This window comes from Tubulanus polymorphus, chromosome 11 (assembly GCF_964204645.1).
Source record: "Tubulanus polymorphus chromosome 11, tnTubPoly1.2, whole genome shotgun sequence".
In the NCBI taxonomy this organism is placed as follows: domain Eukaryota; kingdom Metazoa; phylum Nemertea; class Palaeonemertea; order Tubulaniformes; family Tubulanidae; genus Tubulanus; species Tubulanus polymorphus.
The window spans coordinates 13204718-13228048 of NC_134035.1; the positions used below are offsets into that span (position 1 = coordinate 13204718).

A 23331-nucleotide genomic window follows, 5' to 3' on the forward strand; every position below is an offset into this window, starting at 1 on the left:
TTTGGAATTAAGTCTCTACTAAGGAACAGGGCCCAGGGTCGATTTTGAATCGTATCTCAATTAGTTCAATTTACGCTGGACCCTCGCTTGCCAGGGCTTGGTTGTAACCCGAACCGAAGTTCACGTGAGCTTCAGTGGAAGGAAACAAGCCCTGGCAAGTAAGGATCTCAAAATGCATGTAGTTATATGACGTGAATGAATAACGTCGTATATGTTATACTACCTACGCGACATCTAGCGGTGCCATTGGATGACACGTCGGTCGTCTCTCTATCCATCCAAACATTGCTAAAAAACGACTGTAAGAAATTTTAAGAATCGTTTCATCTAAGGCCTTTTGGGAACTCTTCAATCAACACCTGACTCTCTAAAGCTAGCGCACATTGAAAAACACAAGAAAAATCTAATCTTTTGAAGCCAATCTAACAATCTTACGACAAATGTTATGACTCAGTTAATGACTAAAGTCACGAACTGGGCTCCGGACTGCAGGACGGGGGGTTACTCTGAGCGAACTTCCTTTATCGGAATTTGCGGCTATTACTCTTATTAAGTGAATTCGACTAGCTACGAAAACCGAAGTCCGCCCTCAACTGTAGGATGTTCCCTGAAACTGGCGGAATTCGCAAAAGCACCAAATCTCATTTGTCGTCTGAATGTACTGCGACCTTGACCGTTGATTGTAAACCACTCGCGCACGGCACGCACTGTAGTGTGTGCGCGGTATCCAATTGACGAAGGAAATTCCATCGGATTAAAAATCAAATGAAAACAAACGATTGAAATAACGATAGACGACGCGTGATGATCTGCTGCTGCTACTTGTGGTGAAAATTACAACTCGTTTGCGTGTAGTGTGTCATTCTAATCAAAAATACACCAATCACAAGGGAATTCTACGTGTAATACGCACCGCCGCTTTGAAGCCACAAGCTTTCAAACGGATGTAACCGTCTATTCGCGTTTCCGGTCTCAACTTCCAAAAATTCACCTTTTCATCTCCGGTGATCTAACGGTGGTGACGATCACTGAAGGGCATCGCGCAAAATAACAGATACCTCTGATGCTGATATGATACACGTGACACTAGGTAGTTAACAGCGGGATCACAGTAACGCTACAAGCAGAGTCACGCGTCTGGGGAGTTCTCTTCATCACAGTTTACGCTACGAGCGAGTCTGATTCACTACGTCACAGGGGTGTTCTCAAAGGCAGGCGCCATTACCTATAAATAGGACTTATTATTCTATTTCTTTTCTGTAGCTTTGTGATAAATTGTTTTCCGTTGTTTCGTTTTCTCTTCATCCGCGTTTCATCGACAGTTAACAATTTATTATGATGAATAAAAGAAAACTTTAATAAAAAACTTATTCAAACATGGCGGGATTCTATCCGGTATCTTCTCACTGTTGCATCAGGGAGGGCGCCACCTCTGTAGCATCCTCCCCCGGCAGGGATTCGAACCTGATGGCATCGAGATTGCCACGGCACGAAACGCTGCCATAATCGACCGTGTGCGCAGATACATGCGCAGTTCAGATGATGTGATTTTTAGCCAATCAGAAATCCCGTTTTATTTTAGCCCGGGTTTTCCCATTTATAGTTCTTCCTTGAAATTTGCCTCAACGATTATACAACGATGCCTCTGTAGTTACATGAACCACATATACACGCATTATTGTTCATTATTAATCAATATTGTTTATCCCTTGGAGTTTTTAAAAATGTTTGCCTTGTATAAAAAAACATTGTAATCTAATCCGATTTGTAAATGTCTACTTATGAGGACCAATAAAGAAAGTTTAGAATTCTGAATTGTGAATTCCACGGTACAATCACCAATCTAGACAAAATCCACCTGGGGCTCCAACCATACACACGCACCTCCTCCGGATCACATCCCCAAAACTCTACATTGCAGCGTTTTCCTTCGATACCTCGGGTTTTCCTTGTTCCTCACGGGTAGTGTTTCTGTTATGTCACATTTTAAAATAGAAACACGTTCTGTATCTGTCTCTGTCTCTGTCTCGCTCTCTCTATCTCCCGTCGCGCAACCACCACCTCTCATCTGGTATCACATTATTCCATTTCACACGCCCGATGGCTGTTCATTCGCTACAGCTGTGAAAATATAAAACGAAAAACCTTCAAATTGAAATCCGAATTTCTGTCAACAACCCGTAACGCCACGTGGATGCCTTGCGGCCATCTTTGCAAGTGCACTCAGCGAAATGAAACGTCGTCGCCGCCATGTTGGTTTTATTCGAAAACCGAACGCAATTAAACAAGTGGAAGATTGGTCTATTTTTCATATATTTGTTTTATTAATTTCTAGTTTCAGCTGCGGAGAGAGATAGAGGGGGAGGGTCATTGATTAATACACAACCACAATCAGCATTTTGACGGATTAGAAGCAGAATATCTCATAAAAGCGGCCATCTTGGATCGAGCACGTGCTCAAGTCCCGCGTGATCTCTTCAAACTCACGTACAATCCAAAATGGCGGCGTTTACGCGGATAACCGAGAGCGAAACTTTCAAGGCACAAAATACGAAAGTAGAATATGAATGATTTTATAGTACGTGATTACTGTTAACTTCGGCTGTGGATGTACAGATTATATTAGAACTCTGTATCGAGCAATCTATCTGAAGTGACAGGTATTCGCGTCAACACAAGGCTTAACAAGATATTTCTATGAAAAGTAGTTCTGGATCCAGTTCTATAGATCTGAACTCAGTTCCACAAATCTGGACCCAGTTCCGCGATTCTGAACCGTGTTCCGCAGTTCTGGGCCCGGTTCCCCTGTTCTGGATTCAGTTCCACAGTTCTGGACCAAATTCCGCTGTTCTGGACTCAGTTCGATAGTCCTGGACCCATTTACACAGTTCTGGACCCGGTTCTATCAGATCTGGATCCAGTTCCACAGTTCTGGACTCAGTTTTACAGTCCTGAGTCCAGTTCTTGGGTCTGGATCCAGTTCCACAGATCTGAACCCAGTTCCGCATGGGCCCAATTTCGCAGTTCTCATAAAAAACGAATGAATTCTAAAAGTATACATTTTGAGGTCCTTTGATAATGGTTGAAAATACCGTTTAAAGTTAATCGAAAATGAACTGATTTTCACCACTTAAGACTGAGCGAGCGCTCGTGATGCCATCTAGCGGTTTCCCATATGGAGGACAGAAATAAATCTTCCAGGAGGAGAACTTCAATATCGTCTGCATTGGGTTTTCGACTACATGTATAAAAAACTCATGTTGATTCTGTTTTTTTCTTTTTTTCGAAGTTTCAGTCCATCGATGGCAAATCGCCGCAGTGTCTAGTAGCGTACGTGTACCGACACTCGATTGCCAGGGTTGACTTTCGTTTAACCCTACGCAGCTTTCTGCTCTATCTTCCGGCTTTGAACAATTTCTCGAATTCTTTCAGATTGACGTTGCTGGAGATTGGTGGATTCGGGTATCCGGGTCCACGCAGTCGACTCGTTTTTATCATATATTCCATGCCTCCCATACCTCCGATATCAAAACCTACAAAACGTACAGTAAATACATTTATAATTACAAGGGTGGTTCTATGAAAATTGGGAGGCCATGAGGTCCCAGATAAGGAAAGGTATTTTTCAGATTAAGCAGCCATGTCAGCGGGCAGTAGTTATTTCATTTCAAAGCTGAAAAATATTTCACATGAATAATTATGAAATAATATTGAAGGAACTGGAGGTTGACGAAAATGGGGTCCACATTCAAGGAAACCCGCTTCACTCCATTCTATGAGCCATTTGAAAACATTCAAAATGGCGCATAGAATTCTTCTTATCCTTCATAATTGCGGCTGTTTTCTTCAATTATGTCCCGATGATAATTAGTATATGTACACTTTACAGAGACTGTTGATTACGATGAGGGGGTGGTGGGGAGGGGGGAGGAAGGGGGGGGACACCTCGTCTTACTAATTAGACTGGCTTCATTTCCTCGATTAACCGGTGGCTAACGGATACACGTATTCACTAATCGACGGAAGAACGACCAGGTATATATAATAACATTATTACTGTCACGTTAGACAAAACACACTGTACATATCACACCAAGATAGAGGGAAGGGGAGAGAGAAAGAGGGAGGGGAGAGAGAAAGAGAGAGAGAGGGAGAGAGAGAGAGAGAGGGGGAGAGAGAGAGAGAGAGAGAGAGAGAGAGAGAGAGAGAGAGAGAGAGAGAGAGAGAGAGAGAGAGAGAGAGAGAGAGAGAGAGAGAGAGAGAGAGAGAGAGAGAGAGAGAGAGAGAGAGAGAGAGAGAGAGAGAGAGAGAGGAGAGAGAGAAAGAGAAAGAGAGAGAGAAAGAGAGAGAGAGAGAGAAAGAGGGAGGGGAGAGAGAAAGAGAGAGAGAGGGAGGGGAGAGAAAGAGAGGGAGGGGGAGAGAGGGAGGGGAGAGAGAGGGGGAGGGGAGAGAGAAAGAGAGAGAATGGCGAGAGAGAGAGGGGGATGGGTGGAGGGAGAGGGAGAGCGAAGGAGAAGGGGAGAGATGGCGAGAGAGAGAGAGAGAGAGAGAGATGGTGAGAGAGAGGGGGAGGGGCAGCGAAAGTACAGTACAGACCAAACATGAAAAGATAGATGTACCAGATATACGTATATATGTTTTGTCATCATTTTAATGATTGTCTCGTCTCATTACAGTGTTTTACTGTTTACTGTCTGCTGATGAGTCTTATAGAAATGTGGTGTCTTTGTCTCAATAATCATATGTCATTTGTAGTTTGGCTTGCTGCAGTATTTTGTCATTAACACTGTCGTTAATTAAGTGTGAGTGTTGTCACTGCTGTGATAGTGCCTACGATTTTATGTCGTTTGTTTTTGTGTTTTTGTCTCATTTCAGGAATTGTTGAAAAAGTCGTGTCTTGAACAAAGAGTTTTATCTATTCATCGACTGTAAATGATTTGTTTTAAATCCATGTTTGAATTCTATTCGAATCCGATTAAATCGCCAGGACCCAGTTGTACACAGTCGTTACTTACAGAACCAAAATGAGCTTAGACTGGTCTTAAGTTGTTAGATCGGTTATAGAACCAAAATGAGCTTAGACTGGTCTTAAGTTGTTAGATCGGTTATAGAACCAAAATGAGCTTAGACTGGTCTTCAGTTGCTAGATTGGTTATAGAACCAAAATGAGCTTAGACTGGTCTTAAGTTGTTAGATCGGTTATAGAATCGAAATGAGCTTAGACTGGTCTTAAGTTGTTAGATTGGTTAAAGAACCAAAATGAGCTTAGACTGGTCTTCAGTTGCTAGATTCTGTTATAGAACCAAATTGAGCTTAGTGTGGTCTTTCTAGTTTTGACTGTGTTACTGGCTCCTGAAATCACACAGATCAGAATAAAACCATTCGATAAGATCGTTTCCACTGCTTAAAAATTAAATATAAAACGATAGAATTTTTTGAAATATATTTTTTGATATAATTTTGTTCTGCCAGTCCAACATATTGTGGGCATTTCTTACATTCATCGATTTGAAATTGACATATTCTACTGATTGGAGAGTTAAAAATGAAGTAGGTAAGAAATAGACTAACATTTCGTTAGACGTGATGATTGAAGTGGTCAGTGGTTACTGGTGGACTCAGATACGTTCTACACAGAACTACTTTACATTTCATTATCTTCTGTATATAACCTGGAGAAAATACCTAAATCCTTATGAATGTAACGTCTTTACAACTGATTTATACCAAAAGTTATCAATGATCAAGGTTTAAAAATTACGAGTCTAATTGACTGATAGATAATAATTTAATTTATACAGAATTCTTCGATACATTAAATCCACAATTTAAAGAGGGCGGTGGGGGGGGGGGGTCGTCCAGGGAGTTGCTTTTATAAAACTAAGTAACATATAGACGTCGAAATTTCCAGGGGGTTCGGGAAGGGGGAGGGGTTCTAATTAGAAATCCGGATTTTTCAGGTTTGATTTTGTTTTATAAACCCAGGCAATAAGTGACTGGCGCTTTTTTGGGATGCTGCATCATCTTCTGCCACATCCTCTCAATCCGACTGCGTTCGGGATTATCTGCCAGCGTCTAACAGGTTTTTGAAGCTCTTTAGACGCATCTGACTGGTTAGCGGTAACTTCGGGTAGCGATTCGCGCGAAGTCGTTCAGAAATCAGAAAGTCCATATCTCCGATACCAAAACCTAGAAAAAAACATGAATTTCCATATTCTAACAAACTGATAACACATTGCTGTAACTAATAGCGAACTGTTTACAGATTCAAACTGATTAGACAACTTTAAAAGAACTTTATTGTTTGCGAGTATTTATGAATGATCGCCTGAAATTGATGATAGGTTTAATTCGGCGTGAGGTAGGATGTATAATAAGATAAAAACCCACTATCTACAAATTAAAACAATTTAAAAAAACAAGAATTTATTTATTCAATCAAAAATATATATAATACAAGACGTTTCGATCTCAACCTAGAGATCATCGTCAGGTGTGAGATATAGACTAAAAACAGGGGTATATTATATACATAGGAGAACAGGTTAATTGAGTAAATTGGTGAGTGAGTGTAAGTGTGATGTATGTTTGAACGGGATTTCTCCAGATTTGCGCCAACAGATGTATCGAATAAAGCTCCAATGACGAAAACTAAGAAGGTCGTTTTGACTCAATGCCTCCTCAATTTTGAAAATGGTTCAATCTTATAGAATCTAGTCGAAATGTCATTAAAAAAAACTTCTTTTTAGTTTTTCTTTTTTCGTAGTTGTTGATTTTTCTTCATTTGCTTTACAGACAGTCACTCATCACTCTCGTAACAAACGCGGCATCCACGAATTTCGGGTCCAATGCGTATTTCGTGTGTATAGTCTGGTTTTTGCAAGTAAGATATCAGAATAATGAATAAACTATTGCCGGCATCGGAGAGTGAATAATCACAGAGCGCGCGTCACCGATGAAGAATGATACTCTATACACCAATCAGAAAAGTGTCTTTTGTTTTAGATTGAGAACGAAATCATTTATTTATAATTCATGTGGTCTCAGTGGCAGTGATCGTGACATTGTACGATGAACTGGGGATCAACCGCGTAACGAACACTGTTTACCGTACATTGTGTTGTCCGCACTAATCTATAGTTCCACCGTGACTCAGCTACGGTCTGGTGCACGTCAAACTTTTATACTCTTCGTGTAATACTGGACGACAGGCTGGGGGTATAGTGACGTCACGCGTTTACTGTTCACATGCGTCATATTGGCCGTAGATCTTATTTAACAGGGGCGGACCCATGGAGGGCAACTTGTCACATCCAAAAATAGACTTTGATGTCCAAATTACGACGGGAGCACGTGTGCTCCTGTGCCCGCCCGAATCCGCCTGTTTGGCCGTCAATTAAGGCCAATATGACGCGATCTGTGACGCGTTGTTAAAGACCAGGTCTCTTTCACGCGTCAAGGTGACCGTTAAAAGGTGTGAAGTTACTTATAAGATTATTCCAAAAATTACAAAAAGATGCATATAAGGCGTACTATTTCCTGCTGCTACCGGTCACGTGGGCTACACTCTACAAGGTGAAACAGATTGAAACAAGACCACACCGGAACCGGAAACTGCAGGAAGTGGAAAGAGGAAGTAGTAACTGCTTTGAAGGCTGATAGATCATATTTTATGATACACCTTGGAGTAATTCAGTCTGATTACTCCAAGGACACGCAGAGAGTAGTTGTATCAGAATACAGTATTGAAATATAAGAACGGCGAAATATCTCTCGTGTCCTCCACGCAAAACTTATACATTTCACCTTAGATTGTATCGATGGTTTATCGCGTACCAGAAGCAGTTTAAACAAGAATTTGATTTTAACTTTTTAGCGTGAAACTGGACTTATATCACGGGTTTGAACTCCCAAAATTAACTAAACTATGGCCCTCTTATGGGAGCTATAGTATGTCAACCGACGCCCATGAATTCAGTGTTTTCGACGCCAGTTTAGAATGAATTCGATATCAGACCAATATAAACAGACGACCGTTCGATCAAAGTCCGTGTCCACTGATACGGAAACTGCAACCATACACGTTATCCAGTTTCCACCCGTAAACCCATCACTTTACCGGAATCTTACAAACAATCATAAATCGTGCTATCAATGTTTCAAAATAAAAAGTAGAACATTGTGTCTGATATTTCTGCGGGCATTGATCAAATTAATGCGTGGTATTAACCGCGGTGGACGGGGAAAGGGACGAAAATAATACGCGGATCTATGGGAGATCCCGGGGCTGCATCGAGCACTCAGCAGACTCAAGGTCAAAGTTAAACCGTTTGTCTATTACTGCGTATATCTATATCTGCTGTAAATATGATAGACAAAATACCGCCTAAAGTAAAAAACGAATTGAACAAAAGCGACAAGAGACGATTATGATATATATCATACGCCACACAAGCAGACGGCAGGAGTTAATTCTATTTCTTCGTTTATACAGACAATACACGTCACCTTGCCTCAGTGTACAGGTTTTTGATATCATTGTTTCAGTTTACAAGTTTTTGATATCATTGTTTCAGTTTACAAGTTTTTGATATCATTGTTTCAGTTTACAAGTTTTTGATATCATTGTTTCAGTTTACAAGTTTTTGATATCATTGTTTCAGTTTACAAGTTTTTGATATCATTGTTTCAGTTTACAGGTTTTTGATATCATTTCCTCAGTGTACGGAGTGTTCTACCATTATCGCTGATCATCCTACCCCGACAGGGTATCATCGCTTTAGACTCAGCCACGACACGAAACCCTGCCTAACTGAATCGGGCGCGCTCACAGGTTTGAAGAAATCTTTTGCATGTGGCAGGGTTTCGTACCGTGGCGAGTCTCGATACGATCAGGTTCGAATCCCGGCCGGGGGAGAATGGACATTCACATTGACAGTCGTCTGAATGAATTTACGAATGAGTTTGTATGTTTTATAGTATTGGTTGTGATATCATGTTCATGTTTACTGCGTTATTTCTGTCGTATCGATTTCATACGATTAAGTCGTCAGTATCGATAGATCCCGGCGAACTGTATCTAAACTTTCTGTTAAATCAGCTCATGAAACCTTACAGTACCGAGCTCAGTAGCTGTCACTGTCACTGTCACTGTCACACTATTGTTTTATCTCGGAAGCCTTACAGTCAGTCACAGTGTATACAACGTGTGGCTCATGTTTATCGGACATTTCTTCATCCTCCCCTATAACTCAGTGTCCGTTTGTAAAAATACGCCAATCCATAAAACATGCGTCCATCTCTACATCCGTCTCTCATCGCAGTTTCCCGGATTAATTACAATAGTTCAAGCAAATATAGCCGCAAAGCAGCGATAACGGATTTTCTGCCTTGTCAATCTAAATGCTGTACTAATATTTTGTTGAGATACAGTTATCTAGATACGAAGTCATTACACGCCAACCGAGAACTGTGGGACTTGGTCCAGAGGTCTCAGGTGTCACTCAAAATCTGTTATAACCGTCGAAATATCATAGTAAACAATGAAGTGCACGAAGAGACTGAACTTCTGCGATGGGTAAAGTGTCGATGATATAAAGAGAGTATAAGATACTGTGTTGTACTTACTTACTCCACTTCGTTTGCTATTGTGATTTGCCCGTGATTTCGCTTGTATAAAACTTTTCAGTATACTGGCATACGAAGATGGCGACGACGGCCGACGATTGTGCAGACGGCGTTCATCGTTACCACCGTCGTCATTCGAGTGATCTCTTTCCGTTAACGGTCGAACGCGACGATGGTGATCGTTGTTGTTTAAATAGTTAAAGTCCAAAACTAGATCGTCGTCGTCGGCTGGTTGGTGGCTGTACGAATGGCTGTTGACGGAAATAAGACATGTAGCGAATAGACTCACGGTGAACACAGTCTGTATCAAGACACGAAACCAACCGCTACGCATTGTAATAACTGTAGTGTCGTTTTACACTTGTTTGGTATCTGAAAATAAGAAAAGAAGAAAAATCGGTTGATTTCATTTCACGTTAACAAGAATGGAGTGAGACGAGAAAAAATGGGTAAGAGTTGATGAGAAATTGGAGGAAGAGAATAAGAGGAGGAGAGAGGAGGGAGGAGGGGCGGAAGGATGGAAGGAGGATAGGGGTACGAGGAGGGATGGAGGGAGGGGGCTGAAGGGGAAGGGATGATGAGAGAAGGGAGGAGGGATGGAGAGAGGAGGTAGAAGGAGGGAGGGACGGAGAGAGGAGGGAGGGGAGGAGGATGTAGGATGGAGGGAAGGGGGGAGGACGGAGTTAGGGAGGAGTGAGAAGTGAGTAGGAAGGAGTAATGGAGGGACGGAGAGATGAGTGATGGAGGGATAGCGGGAGTAGGAAGGAGGGAAGGAGAGAGGAACGAGGAGCGAGTAGAAAGTGAGGGTGAACTCGGTAGGATATTTTCGAGTAGAGATCCAATGACACACAGTTCACATCTCGCGCGTGGAACTGATTTTCTATATACGGTCGCTTATTTGGCCGTTATAGTATTTTAGATGCTGGGCACGAACATTGATAAATAAACGGTGAGGATCTACAGGGCTCTAGACTGGTGAGTAAATAATGCACTGAGCGAATACAGTTGTAGTTAGATTGTTTTAGGACTGGACGTCGGAAACGGTCAAGAAGCCAGTTGAGAATTTTTATCAGATCACGGACAAGAGGTATAGCGGTGACCAAACTGTAGATTAGACCGAGTGTAAAGCTCTTAAAGCTGGCGTAAATACTTCTGACGCTTAAGCTGCAGATTCTGGCTCGTGAAGGTTTGGCGACCAAAATTACAGCCGTCATCGATCATTCGCGTCTTATACCGACTCAGATTCTAACAGACTGAGACTGCAAGAATTTATTGTTACAACAAATTGTCGTGATGCGTATATTCAAGCATTCAGAGTCTATTTTACTATCATGATGAAGTCTACACTTGAGTTATCAATTCACCAACGTATCGTGAATTCAGTCCTAATGATTTTTATTACATAAAGTCATCCAGAATTTAAACATTTGATTTCGTGATATATTTAAGCATTGCACAATCGTGACTTAGGTCCGAAAATAGTGTTAATGCGTTCGATTGCCTCGCCTTGAGTTGTTAGAGTGGATACAGTTTACAAAATGAACTCATAGTTTTGGAAGATTCTACAAACATTCATATCAAAAGCACTGGATCTCTAGTTCCATGAAGTCAAATTGAACCCAGCGGAACTGTAGAATTGTTGTATCTTACAAATGTCACGAGAAATTTTAAGGTTTTGTAAATTCGAATCCAAAGTTCAGAACAAACGTAACACTGTTGTTAATGTTTTGTTGAGTTGGATTTAGTGCCATTGTCAGATGAAACCCTAGCGGCAACGTAGAACTGTAGTTTGTATCTTGCAAATATTACGAGACTCGTTTTCTAAATTTGTCACTGAATAGAAACCAAGTTTTTTTTCTCAGTGCAACGTCGGTAGTGACGCAGTGGGAAACAGTAAGCCAGTAAGCATGTATTTTATCCGATGGCTCCAAATCGAATAATAAGGTTTATTTACCGGTTTACAGAGAAGCGTCACGTTACCTGCTGTTGTTAATCTGATCCGGCGGTAACATTTATTCTCTCATGGGTAAAGAACGCATTCAGGGAACCGGAATATCCGCAAAGATCAACATCCCCCGGATCATTTCATGCTCAAGAGCATTCTCTACACTTTTAACGGTATGAGGTGATATTTTTTACAAATATTGACGATGAAAGAAGTCCCGTATTGTGCGAGTGTTCTCAAAAAAGAATCTTCGTCATAACCATTGATAAAACACTCCGAGTCCGTGGCCCACACACGAGTCTGAAATGTTTCCAATTGAGCTAGTGTAGTTTATTCGACGTTTCTACTTTATCCTAAATAGTCATCTTCAGGAATACTTTTGGAGACCATTGATGAAACACTCTGTTGTAATGAAAATATCAATTACCACGATAAAAAATGAAAAAGCGTCTGAAATGTTTCCTCGAGCTAGTGGTTGTCTATTCAACACATCGACTGTATCCTATCAATATTCATCTGCAGCGAACAACACACCAGGTTGATAAATCTTCATGGCTCCGGTCTTATAGACTTGTACTACCTTTAACCCTGGGGTAAACCCAATAGACAATGAAGTGAGTTAAAGGTAATACTAGTCTATAAAACCGGGGCATGGAGATTAAAGTCGAAACGCGGAATAAATAAATTTATAGCTTAAAGGAAACTTCATCTTTCTGGTTATATCAGTGTATGGTATTGATTCTATATCTTCACAATATAGTAGGTATTTTACACTTCAAATACTGTGTCTCATGATTCCAATAAGTTGTTAACTTTAAAGTTTCTAACGAGCCTTCTTTAGCCATTACTCTGCATCAGCGTGGTAGACGAACTGAGTCGAATCTTGAATCATTAAAATCTAAAATCAGTTAGTTGTTCGTTCACGATAAAGCATTTCAGACTAAGAATTATTTATAGAACACTTTAAAGAGTTTCTAGGTTGTTGTTTTAACAAATCGACAATAACTTATCAAAGATACGACACGACAAAGAAACGACACGAAACCGATTTTAGAAAATCTTGTTTGATAGAAATGAAATTAACTAATTTCAACTCAGAGTTACTTAACTTTAAACGATAAACTGTGGGTCGAACCTGTGGCACCTGCTCAGTAGCTGAGCAAGTGGCTGAGCAGTGCCTGGTATCTGAGCAGTACCTGAACAAGTGACTGAGCAGTGTCTGGTACCTGAGCAAGTGGCTGAGCAGTGTCTGGTACCTGAGCAGTACCTGAACAAGTGTCTGAACAATGTCTCGTACCTGAACAGTACCTGAGCGATGCGTGGCTGAGCGGATGAACACGGATAGAACTAATCACATGTAACCACCGCCTCTAGAGTTAGAGATACGTGACTTGTCACAAACCGATTAGAATCACATAAACAACTCGTAAGCATATCGTGTATCCAGTTTCTGAAACATCGATAGGAACCTGATGAGACACACGCGAGACACGATACCGCATTATCTTTTTCGTATACACTACATCGAAAACAATATCCCGACAATGCGTATATACATGAATATATCGGAAATTGTCGAGGTAAAATTGACCGATCACGGCGAATTTAGAACGCGTCTCCTGTCTGTAATGGTTTACTGTAAGAATTTAGCGCTTCACTTGTTTTTGCCCGTGTTCGATATTAGATTTGTTGGTAGAGAATTATTACTCACTTATTTTACCGGGTGAAGTATCGCACAAAATCAATTGGTACAAGATATGGTATGTTATACCCCAGGACAGATAGGTCAACTCTTTATACTTTCACCATCAGGAAAAATCATTTTTTCCTGTTTCCGTTTTAGAATGATTTCTTACGAGTCATTTATATATGGTTCAATAAAATTTGCCACCTCCTCAATTTGCTCTCAGTGTTGAAAGTTAGATCGGTACAAAACTGTCTAAATCGAAATGAATCATTCGTATGATTATATATTCCTATCGTGCAACTATTTATTCAGAATTTGGCATTTTATACTAACTATTCTCTTTCAGAATGAAGCATTCCTAATATTAGGCCTAGATATAGTATATAGTCGCTGAGAGAAGGTCCGTTAGATCTTTGGGGCATTGAAGCCCAGGGGTCTTGTGCAGTAAAGGGTTAGAGTTAAGATCGGTCTTACAAGAACTTAAAACCTGTCTAAGCTAACTAGATAGTTCTGGGTCTAATTTGTGGGTATGGCATACAATTATAGTTATCGATCATTGAAGTTATTAGGGAACTCAAATAAGAAAATTCCTCTGTAACGTGGCGAACAGTTTATAGATTCAGATTTTTATCAAGTTGACGAATTTCCATCTCTCTAAAATCTAATTTGAAATCGTTTCACAATTAACCCGCTAACCTTCCTTTTAATGAACTAATTAGCGAAATAAACCGACTCTAGTCTTCAACGTCTCTTAAACATGTTCCGGTTTGGCAGCTTCCGGGCAAATCAATTCCGAACAATCTAATTATTTCCGCTCTGAACAACGACTTTTAATTGTTTAATCATACATCAAAAAAAACATCGTTATCAAATCGCTTTAAGGGCGGTTTTTATAATGGAATTATCCAATGTCGGTTTTATAGTTATTTCAAATTGGTAACGACCAGCCTTCTGTAAGACTGATCAGAATCTTTAGTAGATTGTTGTTAAAATCGCTCTATAAAAGCGATCACAGGACAAAGTGCAAACACAGTTGTGGCACGATCCAATGGGCAGCGTAACTCTCAAGTCTCGGTCTTAACTAAAATGGTCTTAGACTGGTCAACTCATAACGTCAACTCACATAGCCGCAGTGGTGGATCCAGGGGGTGTCTGTGTCCCCTAACGTTTTGAGGTTTCTCAAAATTTCTATCTTCAAATATTCCGAACTGAATTTTTTTATGAAGAAAGATTTCTTTTTAACAGTAGGTTTTATTTCAGACAAGTCTTTTAAACATTGATAATTTCATGCCTCAAAATTTAGGTTGACGAACTGAAAAATACCTGCATTTTGTTGTGGCAATAATAAGCCGTTTTGCTAATTCTAGAAGATCTGAAACATCATTAAGTGTATGTGAACAACGAAATTGCGACGAAGCTTGGAAAAAGGCCACAATTTCTTAAGTGGATTATTCCTTAACTTTGGCCCTAGATCCGTTCCTGTTAGCTGTGGAACTGTGGACATTTTATAAACTATGATTCGCAATGATGCTAATTAAAGTTTGTATGAGTGTGAACTATATACATATGTTAAGGTGGATGTAATGATGAACTAGGGATAGATCGAAATAGAGCCAGGGGAATTATCGTGTGCGATGAGAAGTGGTTTAATTTAGAGAGATCCCGGCAGCTAGTTTGTGATTGATAACCAGCCGCATCGTAATGACAGAGGAAATCTTTTCATACATACATAAACTACATCAATGAACTCAGAGATCTCGGATCAAACTAAATAATAATCAATCTATCTATTACAAAGAGTATATACATGATTCAGGATGGAAAACAACACAGGAATAAATCAATTGTGATCTCTCTAGTTAAGCGACCCGATCTCTCTTGCGGGGTGACCCCATCTCTCTTGTGGGGCGACTCGATCGAACTTGGGCGACCAGCTCTATCTTGTGGGGTGATCCGCTCTCTCTTGTGGGGCGACTCGATCGAACTTGTGGGGCGACCCGCTCTCGCAGTTTATAAGATTCCATTTGAAAAGGCAGTGAAAGGTTAAGAATTCTTTCAGAAAACATTTTAGGGTCTCGTCGGGAATACGAGGAATCATCCATGGATATACACTTCCACCGAACATACTCTTTTTGAATAATGCTATTCGGACAATATTTGTTTTACTTGTCTATATGTCTATGGCTGGCTGCCACCGCAAGGTCGCTTATATAAGGGGGAATTTTTACCGGTTTTTTGCCGCGTATTACCGGTACCCGCGGTATTCACCGTATAGAAACGGAGGAAATAGCGGCGTGCGGAGCGTGTGAAGAGAAAAGTGTCACAAATCCCCGATCAAAGAACGCTTAATCAGTTTGATCGCATGTGTGGAGCCGACGTGTACTCAACGACAAACGGCACAAAAGAGAAAAAACGCTATACAAATGTATTTTAGTTATTTTTGTAAAATCTCAGTGAGATTCAGTGTGTCGATTCCTCCATGCGTACGATGCCGTTATTTATATATTTTTTTCTAAAACTCGTATCCAGATTAAAACCCCGTCAGGTGAAGTTACGATGTTTTATTTTTCTATACTCCGCCACGATTTTCTTTTTATTTTGATTCACAGTGAAATGAATCAGAGCGTTGATCCCGCGAGAACGCGGGAAACATTTTCTATTTTTTCATTTCTCAATTCTGACGAAACATGTTTTGTTCTGTTGCTTGTCGATGTGTACAGGGTGTAGTGAACGGAGAAACCGAGTGTAAAAATGGCAATAGTTCCGAAGAAAAAACCGTCAGTTTTTCGAGCTAGAATTTCCGAGAAATCCAACCAAATGTGATAACTAAGGCAGGTTTTGATTTGTCTCAGTCAGAATACACTCTACACATTCCGGAATAACATTATCTGTAAACCCGATAGAAGCGGCCGGTTGAGAGTGTTTGGTAGGTTTCGATTGGTCTTTACCGATTCCGGATTCTCTTCTGGAGTGTTCGTTTCGACCAGAATACGCTCTACCTATTCCGGAATAACATAATCTGTTAACCCGATAGAATCGGTCGGTAGATTGGGTTTGGCACGTTTTGATTGATCTCAGCCGATTCCGGAATTCTCTTCTCTGCTGAATTCCTTTCGTCTTGATGGTCACATCTATGGCACAGGACTGACGTCACAGTGACATTAAAACAACAGAAACCCTTTTTACAGGAGAAGTATCTAAACAGACGAAACTAAAAATACTACGATGACGATGATGTCAGAAAAGCGTAATGAACAAACTGATTACAAAAAACCTCTCGACTACAAAGTCTATTTAAACAGATTATTACAAAGACATTTATCCCTGTAACTGGACGTCGAGGTCTGTCGTTATTCTTTGATGTGGTTTATCGGGACAGTGACGCATTCTAAGGCTTCTATGACGTCATGAGCGAACAAAACTAATTATAAAATAGATCCGCGCATGCGACACTGCATCGAAGCCCACGCATTCTTTTGTCTTCTATCTCAATGACCTACGGCGCGTTTCGAGTAAGGAGTGCTCCGGTTGAGGAACTCCGATAAACGGGCAGTCACGCCTGGTAGATTTTCGACACGGCCGATCGATACTCGCTATGAGACGATTGATTGTTGGAGTGACGCGATATTTCACCATATTGGGTTTTTTTGTCTCGGTCCAATCGACGGAGTTGTAACGGGACATACGCTGACTGTATACTTTCTGTAGTCGAATTGATACCCAGTGTAACCAGTGTTACTCGGCTTGGAGTCGCCCATCAAGTTGCTCTGTCATCCTCGCTTGCCAGGGTTTGATAGCTGTCCGCTGGAAACCCTGGCCGCAAACCCTTCATTTGTCTATTACATAGCCAAAGATTTCTTGGGCGGACGGGTTCCCGCTCGGCGCCACCAGTCTACATATGTAGAAGACTGGTCGCCTGTCCAATTCTGCTCAACCTGCAATCGCAGTCAGAGTAGGTAGCCGAAGGTAGAGACCGGCAACCAGTCTAGCGTATCAGATAAGTGGTATTTATAGAGCAAACGTCGTCGTGTCTGTAAAGACGCCATTGACTGGCTAGATATATGGACTGGCGTAAGCTCCAGCGGGCGGCAATCAGACCCTGGCAAGCGAGGATGTTGCCCGTTGTAACTGAGTCACTCCACTCGGAGTCACCAACCCACTCAGCGGACTCTCTTCACGGCAATAAATCCCGAATACCAATCCAACACAATTAGCGGTAATCACATGACCGACGTGTGTCGTGTTAGACGACGTATTAACTATTACAGTCAGATAGTTCTAGTCGATTAAATAACTCAGATGAGCGGTCACAGATTGGTGCAATCAGTGATAACATATCCCTGAGGGACAGATAGCGGCACAGTACCAATCCGGTACACACAGATCACCGCTACCTCGATAATCCACTCTCAATCTCAGCAAGGGACCGTTTCACAAAACAGATTACCAATCTGTCTCCAGAGCGTCGGTTTCGAGTTTTCTAATTACGAACAGATTTTTCGAAGAGATCAAGTCCTGAATCGAAGTTCAAGCGGCCTCGGTAGCTCAACGGAATTGGTCGACACTATCAGTGCTGAGTGACAAGTGGGCTCGAGTCCTGCAGTGTACGGGCATTTACTTGAAAAGGCTGCGGACCCGACGTGAGGTTAAATGAACAATCGAACAGGGTCGGTCTCGGAAAAAACTAAGATCCGAACGATTTAAAGCTATAAGGAAACCGACGAACAAGTTGTTTGATTATGTTATCGTGATGTCTATAGTTTCTATCAGTGTAGCCCGGCATTGTCTTGATACCTCTTTCTCGCTTATATCATTTCCGTTCTAAAAAAATACCCCAATAATGCTTCATCTTAATGAAAATAAATCTCGATTCTATATTCTATTCATGTCGGTGTTAACGAAAACCTTCTAAAAATCATCGAAATTGTTGTTAAAACTTTTTTCATTTTTCCTAGGTTTTCAACACGAATACTCGCGCACGTGATCACGTGATCACCGGTTTTAATGAGAAGCTTAAACGAAGCGCGAAGTTATTTCGGTATTTAAGTCGTCGTTTGACAAATGAACACGTTTTTCAACTATCGAAAATTAAATCGTTTTTAAGTCGAAAACGGATTTTTAAGACGCAATCTTGAACGAGGAGATGTCGCATTGAGTAATTAGCGATGCGCTGAAAGTTGGCGGGGGATTAGACAATATTGTTGATTAAAACAAATATCCTATGTAGAGAGTATACTGTGCGTTTAGCGTCCGGGACTCAGGGTGGGTGGTCGATCCGGGCTGGGATCTCAGGGTCAGTGGTAGGTCCGGGCTGGGATCTCAGGGTTAGTGGTAGATCCGGGCTGGGATCTCAGGGTGGGTGGTCGATCCGGGCTGGGATCTCAGGGTCAGTGGTAGATCCGGGCTGGGATCTCAGGGTCGGTGGTAGGTCCGGGCTGGGATCTCAGGGTGGGTGGTCGATCCGGGCTGGGATCTCAGGGTCAGTGGTAGATCCGGGCTGGGATCTCAGGGTCGGTGGTCGATCCGGGCTGGGATCTCAGGGTCAGTGGTAGATCCGGGCTGGGATCTCAGGGTCGGTGGTAGGTCCGGGCTGGGATCTCAGGGTCGGTGGTAGGTCCGGACTGGGATCTCAGGGTGGGTGGTAGGGCCGGGCTGGGATCTCAGGGTCAGTGGTAGATCCGGGCTGGGATCTCAGGGTCGGTGGTAGGTCCGGGCTGGGATCTCAGGGTCGGTGGTAGGTCCGGGCTGGGATCTCAGGGTCAGTGGTAGGGCCGTGCTGGGATCTCAGGGTCAGTGGTCGGTAGGATAAAAGATCCTCCCCAGGATCAGTCTCACTTGAGTGAATGAATGGAGATTTTCCCTAAGAACTCGTGTCGGTCGGGCGTCCGTGTCGAGTACGCAGCAGCTATAGTCGTGTAGTGAAAACGATCGCATCTCTAATAAAACTGAATGAATTTGTAAGATGAGATGACAGGGAGAGGGAGAGGGAGAGGGAGAGGGGAGATCGCTCGTCCAGTAGTAGTCCGGTTCAGGTGGAGGGCGATACATCATCCAGTAGTCTGAGGATATATGCGGACGGGAGAGAGAGGGAGTGAGCTAGGGGGGGGGGAGAAACCTATTAGATTAATACCGACGATAAGTAGATATTTAATCCGCTGATAATATCATAATAAATATATACGGCTTCTGTTATATTAAAACCTAATAAAAGCTGATTAAATGGCGGAACGTTGAGTCGTGTTAGATTAAATCTGTCGAAACAAGACGCGTCGTCATCAGCAACAATTCCTACAATCGACGACTGACAGAACGTCAGGTCAATGTAGAGTCGATTTATTCAAATTCACAGTGATGTAAGGTGAAATCTTTCACTCTCTTTGAGTCAGATAGAAGTCTTTAGGATGCAAGCTTTACTCAAATTGCTACAGGAAAATCGGCGTATATTTTCATCATTTTCTGTATATAGTAAACTGTATATCAGTTATTGTCAGAGATACCAAATTAAACTCAGTTTAAACTGTTTCCTGAGTCCAGTTCCATCTTATTTTCCCTGACTGAACTGTAACTAAATAATGATAATAGATACTAAACTTTAACTAAAAACATTAACATTCAATTGTTCCGTTCATCAGGGTCCGGTTCCATAGTTCTGAGTTAAGATTTGACTCAGATTCAACTCATTGAAAATGAACTGATTTTGACTTAGAGTTAACTCTAACTCACAACTTGAACCTGGGGTAAATTGATTTTACCACACTGTATAAAGCCGACCCCTGGTGCTTTTTTTAACTAATCATTTAGATTTGTAGTTACATCACGGGTAGAGTTAGGTCACTGCGTTTATCGTGGTTTTAAACGTTTGGCAGAATTACGTGCAAATAATCACTTAATTGCGATGGATCAATAGCGCGTGCAGTTTATCTGAATGAGAGTTTAATGGTTCTACATTTTATGATACTATTTATCGTTTATTGAACTGGTTATCAGTGAAGACTGCACAGTAAATAAAGCGTTATATTTGCGGTAATGACAAATCAATGTTAATCATTTCAACGGTTTGTGAAAACTATCAGACCGATTAAACATTCGAGTTACTCCCTCCTCTCTCCTCTCCTCATCTCTCCTCTCTCCTCTTCTCCCACTCCCCCTCTCCCTCTCCTCTTTCATCTCCTCCCTCTCTTCCCTCTCCTCTCTCTCATCTCCATCTCCCTCCTCCCTCTCGCTCTCGCTCTCGCCCACCCTCTCTCTCCCCTCTCTCTACTCTCTCCTCTCTCCCCACCCCCATTCTCCTCTCTCCCTTATCTCACCTCTCTCTCTCCTCTCACTTCCGCTCCCCCTCTCTCTCCTCCCCCCGTTTACTGATGACTTTCCCATGTCAGTGACATCGTTCATTTCACAATTACAAACAATACTTTACGAACGATGTGACGAGCAACACAATAAACACGTCATTTCATAACCGCGATGCATCCCAGCGATTTACGGAAAATAATCGGGAAAAAATCACTATTTCTGAATTGACGCGTGTGTTTGAGGTCATTAAGAACAAAATGATGGATCATTGTCGACAGGAATATCGTGTCATGAGCTGCAGCCACGGGGCGATGTTTTATAGTTACGAGTTCGTAACTTCTCCCGGTGTCCATCAACTTGAATTACATCGCTTTGTTTTCTCCATATAATTTTCTAACGTAATTCAAATCGTGAATGAAGAAATGACAAAAAAAATCACTATTCGGGGTTGAAATGTGCTCAATGAACGTTAAAGATTCTAAAATCCTATGACGTACTCATCTTAGTCGTGGTCTCTACTATCCTCGGGGCTAACCAGGCCAGAGCCAAGGCTTAGATGTCGAGACTTTGTCCCCTCGCAGACCGAGGGAGCACGAAACAGTACACAAACCGATACACAAATATATAATTGAATTCTGATCGACTGGTTGTTACTTGGAAATAAGAATATTTCCGCAGCCACCGCGACCACGATAACGCGTACAGCATGTAGGCTATCGTTAACCTTGCTATTTTCAAGTATTCGCTATATCGGGCAATTGATATTTCTTAGACTCTCCCGATGAAGGGTGATATTGATATATCACGCGTGATATATCGAAGTCCACCTGATATTGCTAAATTACTAGAAACGCTTGTCACAATGACGTTTAGTGTGTGTGATTAGTACCTGTTATTGTTTTAGTATCGGCACGTCGACGGTTTATACATCTCGCCTCGCTAGAATAATAAGACGCCGGTTTTTGCGGCTCGGAGATTCGCCGACTATTCGTAATCACCGGGTAGAGCTATACCTCACTCATCTTAAAACTGTGTCGTTCTTTTTACATTGAGTTGACTCATTTACCCGATAAAGTAGCGAAAAAAAAACTTGTGATGGTAATTAGAATCAGGTTCAGGGTGTCGCAGTGATCTGCGTGGCTCTACGATCCAAGTGTACCTAACCACCCGGTAACGAGTATTCGCCGGTGCGAATTCTACTTCACGGAAAGTGGCCAGATTTTAGACGAAAAAGGTGTCTGCGTTACATCAAACACTCGGTGAATGCTTGGAGTAATCATTTGACAAATGATTACTCCAAGGTGAATGTTACTGTTGAACTGCTCCGGGTTTCACAATGTGGAGGAATTAATGAATGATTGATATTTGAACGGGCGCGATGGTTGAGGAAAGATTAACTCCGATTCCGATGTGGCAGATGTCTAATACAAAAATTAATCCTCTGTCACCAGCACCACCAACCACACGTGAGACGGAGAGAGAGAGGGGAAAATATCTCAATCCGAATTAAAAACAATGCTCAGGTGCAATGACGTCTAAAATCTGTCAAAACACATAAAGAATTGATTCGCCTTATATCACACACATCTAGAAATACGGATACATGGATAGACCATAATATGGAGTCTAAACACTTAAGAGCCGTCTTTGATCTCACCGCTGTAGGATCCGAGCGATAGGTTTCTGGGGATCTAAAGATCCCTAAACACAATCCGCAGTTTTTGTAGATTTCTTTGGCCCGGTTGAGGAATTTCTGTCTTGGCAAATGACAAAACATAGGAGGGGGCCGGGCCTGCCGGCACCGCCTATAGATTCGTTTTTTTTAAGAGCGTGTATGACCATGAAACATAAATGTTTGAGTCAAGTTTTTCAGTCTCGACTTAAACCCAAAAGTGGTGTTAGATCCTAAGAATCGTATTAAGTTGATAGAAAAGGAAGTTGCTGTTATACTGGTTTTAATGCTGGTAATAATCAGACCTGTGGAACTGACCCCTTATTGTTGTAGTGATTATTGTTGTTTTGATACTGGAATTCAAAACAAAAAAAATATAAAAAGAGAATTCAGCCGTGTACCAAACACAAAACAGAGTCAGAAAAATGTCCGGTATTTAGAATTAGCCAATCAGCGCGGAGTGTGTTAGACTAGCCGCCACCGAGGAAAGACGATGTCGAAATTAGTTCGCTGTTTTTTCTGACCGGTAAATGAAGGAAGCGTAAAGGATGTCACGTTTAGGAAGAGAGAAAGAGAGAGTTAGTGAAGAGGGAAGAGAGAGAGAGAGCTAGTGAGAGTGCGGTAGAGTGATGCGGTGCGTAATGAACTCGATTCATTGATGTAAGAACAGGGAGGGAGATGAGGGGAGGGATGAAGGAGAGGGGAGGGGAGAGGGGGAGGGTGCGCTCAGTGATCACTGATCAAAGACTATAGCACTATATCCCGTACTGTATCAAACGATAAGCGTCAAATTGACGCGTAGTTACTGGACTCGACACTAAACAGAGATCAACTGATTCTGGCACCTGCTCAACTTAGAAAACTAGATGAAGAATGATGAATCGAGGAGTCAGCTGGATGTATGCAGGGCTCACACTAGCTTTAAGACCAGTTTAAGCTCATTTTGGTTCTATAACCAATCTAACAACTTGAGACCAGTCGGTTTTGGTTCTATAGCCAATCTAACAACAACTTGAGACCATTCTAAGCTCATTTTAGTTCTATAACCGATCTAACAACTTGAGACCAGTCTGTTTTGGTTCTATAGCCAATCTAACAACAACTTGA

General features: G+C 41.7%; 1 protein-coding gene across 3 annotated transcripts in view; it reads right to left on the reverse strand.

Annotated features, from left to right (window-relative positions):
* Positions 1 to 2329: 2329 nt before the first annotated feature.
* The window catches only part of LOC141913111 (uncharacterized), a 39248-nt gene continuing 18246 nt past the window's right edge, over positions 2330 to 23331 (reverse strand). Inside the window, exons 2-3 of one of the 3 annotated variants that reach the window (XM_074804565.1) lie at positions 9632 to 9999; positions 2330 to 3533 (exon numbers count right to left, since the gene is read on the reverse strand). In XM_074804565.1, the coding sequence (XP_074660666.1) occupies positions 3495 to 3533; positions 9632 to 9961 (369 nt within the window). In that variant the 5' untranslated portion in view covers positions 9962 to 9999 and the 3' untranslated portion in view covers positions 2330 to 3494. Of the gene's footprint in view, positions 3534 to 6050; positions 6190 to 9627; positions 10000 to 23331 lie in introns of those variants that run through there. The other 2 variants (XM_074804563.1, XM_074804564.1) reach the window with 2 other exon arrangements.